We start from the raw sequence: 6,868 nt of genomic DNA, 5'->3' as shown, positions 1-6,868 counted from the left end.
TGCCGACGAGACCCAGCAAACTCGGGCCTTGAATGACAGTACGGTCGGCGACTGCGCAGCGCGGGACGCACGAGGGCACTGCCGCTTTAAGCACGCTTGCCCATTGTTCGGAATCGAGCCAATGAGTGAGCGCCCGCTCCCTGCTGCAAGCCAATAGCATTCGGGCAAGGGAGGCCGAGCGCCGCCCACTAATCTATATTAAAGGTTCTGGCGCCGCGTGAGTTCTCCACTGGCTGCTCTGAAAAGCCATCTTGGCATTGTTCCTGTGTCCGGCTCCGCGCTCGCCGCAGCCACCTCCGCCGCGCGCCTCCTCCGCCGCCGCGGGCTCCGGCAGCTTTATCGCCAGAGTCGTCGAATTCCCGCTTTCTTTTCAATCCGTGCATCGGATCACCGGCGTGCCCCATCATGTCAGACGCGGCCGTGGACACCAGCTCCGAAATCACCACCAAGGTGAGGTTAGACGCCGCCCGCCCCTTTGGGGTTCGCGCGCCGCCACCACCGGAGCGGTGTTTGGCGCGCGGCACCTGGGTACCCCGAGCCCGCTGTTGCTCCCTTCTGCGGGGAGCCCGCCCGCCCCCAGCCTAGGCCCCCAGGCAGCCCACTCTTTGTGCTTGCGGGGGAGGGGGCGGGAAGCACCGTGGGCAAACGTGATGCCCGTCGGGGAGTGGGCCGGGGCCCCTCAGGGACCCGGAGGGGCTGGCGCGGAGGCTGAGAGGCTCGAGGGGAGGCTGCTCCACGGCTCTCGAAACTTGTTTGGGACTCGTCTGAGTGGCGGCGGGAGGATAGGGGCCGGGCTGGGGGTCGTCGGCCCGCGGGGCGCACGGAAATAACTTTGAAACTCCGGCGCGTTTGGAATCGGAAGTGCTGGGGGGGGCGCGTGTGCGGGCGCGGACCGGCTGCGGGAAGTGGCGGCTCCGCGGCGAGCGCCCGCCGGTGGCGCTGCTCTTTGTTCGGCGCCGGACCGCCGCGTTTCGCGCCTTGTAGTGGGTCCGAGGAGGCTTATCTGGACTAAGCTCTGATAAGGCGGAGTGGGGCGGCGGGCCGGCGGGCCGCGACGTCGGTTGTCTCCGCGGAGGTGTGAAGGTCTTCTCCGCCCTGGGTGCCCTCGGGGAGGTGGGGGTGGGCGTCCGGGGTTGGGGACAGTGTGCCGGGAGCAGCCGCCCAGCTTCAATAATTCTCCAGCAATACCGGGCTTGACTGAGGAGGAGGCGAGCCCACGCGCCGGAGGGGAGGAAACGGAAAGTGAAGGAGCGGCGCGCCGGGGCGATGATGGGCGCCCCCCGCGGCTGCCCGGGGGCACCGTATTTGCGGCTGCTCCGGAGGCTACGCGGGCGAACAAAAGCTGCGGCCGCGACTGGCTTATTGCGGAGTCGAACCGGGCACCAGAGGCTGTTGGGGCCCGGTGCTGCGGGTTCACTGCCCTCGGTTTTGAGGCCCTGCGCGTTTGGCGCAGCTCCGCTCCTGCGCGCCGCATCGGTCCCGCTGCCTGCCCCGGGGGGTGTCTCCGCCCTCGGCGGGACCACGGTACTTTCAGGAGGGATCGCTTTTTTATCCTTCGGCCCTTGTCCGCGCCACTGTCGTGCCCCTGCAGGGACGGGCGCGAGTCACCTTGGCGTCTCCTTAACCCCTGTACCCCTGGCGTCACCTCTGGTTCTTTCCCAGGAGCGACTCCCCCGAAGGAGCGGAGATTGGGACCCGGATCTCCGCAGGGGCTCCCTCCGGCCCTCACTGGGCCCAGCCGGGGAACTAGTTCGGAGGGGAGGGTCAGCCCTACCCAACGCGGGCTTTCGTTTTCCTCTAAGGTGATTTCCCCTTAAGAGCAATATAGCCCTGTGGAGTGCGTCTCCGACGGCCTCGGGCTGTGGGACTGAAAAGGCCCCGCGGACTTCGGGGCAGCCTCCCGCGGGACTTTGCCCGCCAAATGCAGAGACTTAGATACCGCGCATCTAGGTCTGCGCGGGGAGGCGGCGGGGGCGTCCAGAGGCCGGGAAAGACAGGAGACCAACTGGTGCGCGCTCGGCGGTGCCAGTGCCGCCCGCGGGCGCCGGGTCTCCGGGGTCAGGGGCGCACTCGGCGGCTCTGGGCCACGTGCTCCGCGCGCGCGGTGCGTGCAGAGGCCCGCGCGCAAAGCCCGCCGGGCGGGGGTGCGCGCCTGCGCGCCGCGACCTCCCCGCCCCCACAGCTCCCCGGGGCTCCGGCCACCAGGGGGCGGGAGCGGGCGGCGCCGGGGTCGGCTGTGGACTGCACGGGGAGAAGCTGGAGGACGGGGCCGGCAGGTGCCCGGGGGCTGTTCGCAGGACGGCGGCTGAGCGCCTTCCGCTCGCGCGCCGTTCGACGTCTGTGATGGCGGCGGAGTCTGCCGCACTGAAAAAGTTAAGGGGTTTCGGAGTGTCCGCGGCGGCGCTGCCCTTTGGAACACGGGCTGTGGCCGCCTTGCGAGGCGCGGTCCGACGGACACAGAGCTGACCCGCGGACGGGCGAGAGAGGCAGGGACGGAAATAGGGTGCTGCGGGCGGCGCGCCTCTGAGTGCCCAAAGGCCTCTCTCGGGCCCAGGAGGGGAGCGTCCCCTGAGACCGCGCCCATTTCCAGGCATCGGTCTGCCACCTCCTGGGACAGCTGTTGGGTATGGAGGGATTGGTGGGATTCCGGTTCCTTCAGATAAAAAAAAAAAACCCGTGCGCTTGCCAGGTCCTGCGCTGCCGAGGGCTTGGAGCTCGAGCTCGGCTGCGGGGCTTCTGGCTGGTGAGGCTGCTGCCCCGGTTTTGCCGGTTAGCTCCCTCCCATCCCCTTCCCAGGCTAGTCCACCTACGGGAGTCCTCCCGCAGTGTCAGGGCCCTCCCCCCCATTGCCTTATTTATTTACGGCACATACCTGGTGTCTTCCAAGAAGGATTTGTGAGAGGCGGAGTTCCCTCTGGTTGGAAACAAGTACGTGATGAGTGTGAGTGAAGTGTTCCCAGGCTCGTTCGCCCGGCCAGACAGGTTTCGGGCTGTGGTGCCACATGGCTCCTTTCCTAAGGAGCATGAGTAAAGCCGCAGGGGGAACAGCCGTGGTGGGCTCCTTTTTTTAAAGTGTGTTTGTTTTTAAGGGTTGAGAAGTAGGACGAAATCCTGACCATAGACACTCGGTATCCTGTGCTCCGTCCACCTGTAACATTCAGTTTTTAGCTTTGGCCATCCAGATCAGCACCGCATCCTTCGTACTTGAAGACCTGGGCTCCTTTGGCAGCCCTGGGTTGCCCAAAAGACTGACTGGCTTCCTTTTCCGTTTTGAAGGACTTAAAAGAGAAGAAGGAAGTTGTGGAGGAGGCGGAGAATGGGAGAGAGGCACCTGCTAACGGAAATGCTGTGAGTGTCTACCTTGGACATGACCCCGTAGCAGCTCCTGGCTAAGATTCCTTACTTAGACTTTGGGCTTAATCCGGGGGCGGGGGGGGGCTGAGGCCTTGGACAGCTACGTGTCAGGATCTCTCGGTGGAGCTTCAGGGGGCGTGTCTTAGGTGGTCTGGTCTGTAGAAGCATTGGGCAGGGTCTGGAAGAAGGGATGGGGCAGAGTGATGTTCTGTCCTCATCTGTAAGCTGGTCTGTTTTCTGTCGAGGAGAACGAGGAAAATGGGGAGCAGGAGGCCGACAATGAGGTAGATGAAGAAGAGGAGGAAGGTGGGGAGGAAGAGGAGGAGGAGGAGGAAGGTGATGGTGAGTAGCTTTGTCTCTTTTTGGGGGGGTACCTTTTTCTGTCCTCTAGCAAGTGGGGAGGGATTGGGGGCTCCCCGCAGGGGGGCAGATCGAATGGACCACCTACGACGGTGCTTGCACCCGCAGAGCTGGCATCTTTTTCCTTGCTTTAGGTTAGTGGTGTGGAGCTGTGCCCCAAACACCATGTCACACTCCCACTGGAGAGTGCTGTCCACACACTGATCGGTTGGTCGGCTTCTCTGGCTTTTGCTTGCGCCTTCATTTCTCTGGAGACAAGATATCTGCGATGGGCAGTGTGGGTACCCTGACGGCCCAGTTTGTCAGGCAGCAGAGACGGATCAGGGGCACTCCATCCTGCCAAGACTGTTACTGGGAGCTTGCCCAAGGAGCTGTAGTTTTGCTGTCCCCTCCCCGTTTCTGGCTGCCACTGCGTGGGAGAACACCAAGACCCTCCCTGGTTGGCTAAGGAAGGCAGAGTGCTTTACCTGGGCTTTATTCTCTCCAGGTGAGGAAGAGGATGGAGATGAAGATGAGGAGGCTGAGGCCGCTACAGGCAAACGGGCAGCTGAAGATGACGAGGTGGGTCTGGTATGGCTTGACGCGGTGAGAGGGTTGGGATCTGAGGCACTAAAACTGGAGGGGCTGATGGGACTTGAGTAGTTGTAGTTGGTGTGGTGGGTGGTCCCGAGTGGTTCCCTTCTCATCTTGAGCAGGAACAGGAAGGAACATGGGCCCAGCCTCCCGGAGGCCTCTGGGGCTGCTTGTGCCTGTCTTGGCTCTGCCAGCAGGAGCTGAGGCAGTTGGTGGGTGGGCCCGGTGGGTTGAAAAGGGACCTTGACCATCTTTCCCTTCCCAGGATGACGATGTTGACACCAAGAAGCAGAAGACCGATGAGGATGACTAGACAGCAAAAAAGGAAAAGTTAAACTTAAAAGGCCACCGTGACCTATTCACCCTCCACTTCCCGTCTCAGAATCTAAACGTGGTCACCTTCGAGTAGAGAGTCCCGCCTGCCCGCCCGCCCACTGCGGGCAGTGCCACCGCAGATGACACGCGCTCTCCACCACCCAACCAAAACCACAACGCGAATTTGCAACAGGGGAGGGAAAAAGAACCAAAACTTCCAAGGCCCTGCTTTTTTTCTTAAAGTACTTTAAAAAGGAAAATTTGTTTGTATTTTTTATTTACATTTTATATTTTTGTACATATTGTTAGGGGGTCAGCCATTTTTAATGATCTCGGATGACCAAACCAGCCTTCGGAGCGTTCTCTGTCCTACTTCTGACTTTACTTGTGGTGTGACCATGTTCATTATAATCTCAAAGGAGAAAAAAAACCTTGTAAAAAAAGCAAAAACAACAACAAAAAAACAATCTTATTCCGAGCATTCCAGTAACTTTTTTTGTGTATGTACTTAGCTGTACTATAAGTAGTTGGTTTGTATGAGATGGTTAAAAAGGCCAAAGATAAAAGGTTTCTTTTTTTTCCTTTTTTTGTCTATGAAGTTGCTGTTTATTTTTTTTGGCCTGTTTGATGTATGTGTGAAACAATGTTGTCCAACAATAAACCGGAATTTTATTTTGCTGAGTTGTTCTAACAAAGCTGTCTCAAGCCTGGTTTTTCTGTTTTGGTTTCTTCTGGTTTCTGTTTTTCTTCTTTTGGTTTCGGGGGCAAGGAGAAGAGGGGAGGATCTTGAGCTCTGGCCCAGCTGTCCTTCCTGGGGACAGTGGATTTGAAGACACCAGTCGGGGGGGCGGGGAGATGTGCCCCTTGGGCAGCAGGGTCTGGTGGGTGGCCATGCTAGTCTAAGACTGAGCTGCAGTTGGCTGGTGGGATGTGGTGGGACCGCTGGGGCTTTGGGCTGGAAGGGGAGCCACTTACCAGGTTAGTCCCCTCCCACTGATTTGTACTGGGAGCCTCTTCTCAGGACCCTGTCATTGGGCGCTGCCACGTTAACCCGGTTGCCCTGGCAGGAGGTGTATACATCTCCAGGCACTCTGGGGGAACGGGCTATGAGTGGGGCTGCCCTCTGTGGAACCAGGGGGTGGGGTGGGGTGTGTGTGAGCCCAGGGCCAAAGATCCCAGAGATGCCACCTCCCAGTGTGGGCAGCTGGTAGCTGGTCCTTCACCTCAAAGGCCTTACTGGATTTTCCTGGCCACAGAATGGCTCCCCCTGGTGGTGACATGTGGTACCTTCTGGTCCCTTAGGATATAGTTCCAGGGCAATAATGCAGCCTTGCCCTCGTTTTCCAAACTCTGGCCTCCAGGAGAAACAAATACCTTGGTGTCTGGTGGGGTGGGGCGGCAGGGGGCAGCACCCTACCTCTTAAACACGGGTGGTAGGTGAGCTGTTTTGATAGGTAAGCAGTGAGTCAGAGCAAACGAAGTGTGACCTCAAACTCAGGCCCTCAGGGAGAGAGGTGACTGTTCAGAGCACTCTAAGAAACTTCTGGGGCCCACAGATGAGCTTCATGGGCTGAAGCTCCCTGCAAGCACCCATGGTGTGTGGTATGCCTTCTCCAGGGGTCAGGGAGGGTTGAAACCGCAGGGTTGGAGCCTGGAATTTGATTTTAAGGTGGAGAGGCTGCAAGACCCACCTCTGCCGGCTGGATGACACTGGCTGCCTCTTGTCCCTCCTGAATGCACTTTCCTCAGCCTGGAGTACCCGAGTCTGTCCTGCAGGGGGGCTGACTGGGCAGAGGATGGGGTAGGGACCCAGAAGCTGCACACTCTCCCTCCTCACCCCTGCCCTCTGACACTGGCCACGTGGCATTCCTTGCATAGCCTTGGGACCCCAGCGCCTCCTGATGGAAGAAGACTGGGGGGTATTTCATCTACACCCTTCTCCCTCCCTCCCTCCCTCCCTCTCAGGCCCCCACCACTTGCATTAAGGAGTCATCTGTCTTCAAGACAAGTTGGTGAGGTGTGTGAATGGGGGGGAGCAAATGTTAATAACCAGGTATCAATTTACAACTCCTTAAGATGGGCTATTGATACGGGTGCTCTCGGCACAAGGACAAGAGGAACTGACAAAGCAGGGAGGGCTTCCCGGGGGAGGTGGCATTGACGCTGAGACTGGAAGGGTCAGGAGGATGAAAAAAAGATGCGTGTGGGGGTTGTTTTTTGTGGGGGAGGAGCAGTGCGTGGGCAGCCCTGATTCAGGAGGCCACAG

At 59.6% G+C, this 6,868-nt stretch overlaps 1 protein-coding gene across 2 annotated transcripts; it reads left to right on the top strand.

Moving 5' to 3' along the window:
• Window positions 1-217: 217 nt before the first annotated feature.
• PTMA (prothymosin alpha) lies at window positions 218-5,297 on the top strand. Of its 2 annotated transcripts, none has more exons than XM_033859551.2 (5): window positions 218-450; window positions 3,277-3,348; window positions 3,600-3,696; window positions 4,202-4,275; window positions 4,553-5,297. In XM_033859551.2, the coding sequence occupies exons 1-5, from the start codon at window positions 406-408 to the stop codon at window positions 4,598-4,600; spliced, it is 336 nt and encodes a 111-aa protein (XP_033715442.1). In that variant the 5' UTR covers window positions 218-405; the 3' UTR covers window positions 4,601-5,297. The 2 variants fall into 2 exon arrangements, with proteins under 2 accessions (XP_033715442.1, XP_033715443.1); XM_033859552.2 differs by having other exon boundaries at window positions 219-450; window positions 3,603-3,696.
• The last annotated feature ends 1,571 nt before the right edge of the window (window positions 5,298-6,868 follow it).

Source organism: Tursiops truncatus, chromosome 7 (genome assembly GCF_011762595.2).
Source record: "Tursiops truncatus isolate mTurTru1 chromosome 7, mTurTru1.mat.Y, whole genome shotgun sequence".
Classification (NCBI taxonomy): domain Eukaryota; kingdom Metazoa; phylum Chordata; class Mammalia; order Artiodactyla; family Delphinidae; genus Tursiops; species Tursiops truncatus.
Note: the sequence above shows the minus strand (reverse complement) of the source record. Positions and strands in the feature narration are given on the sequence as shown.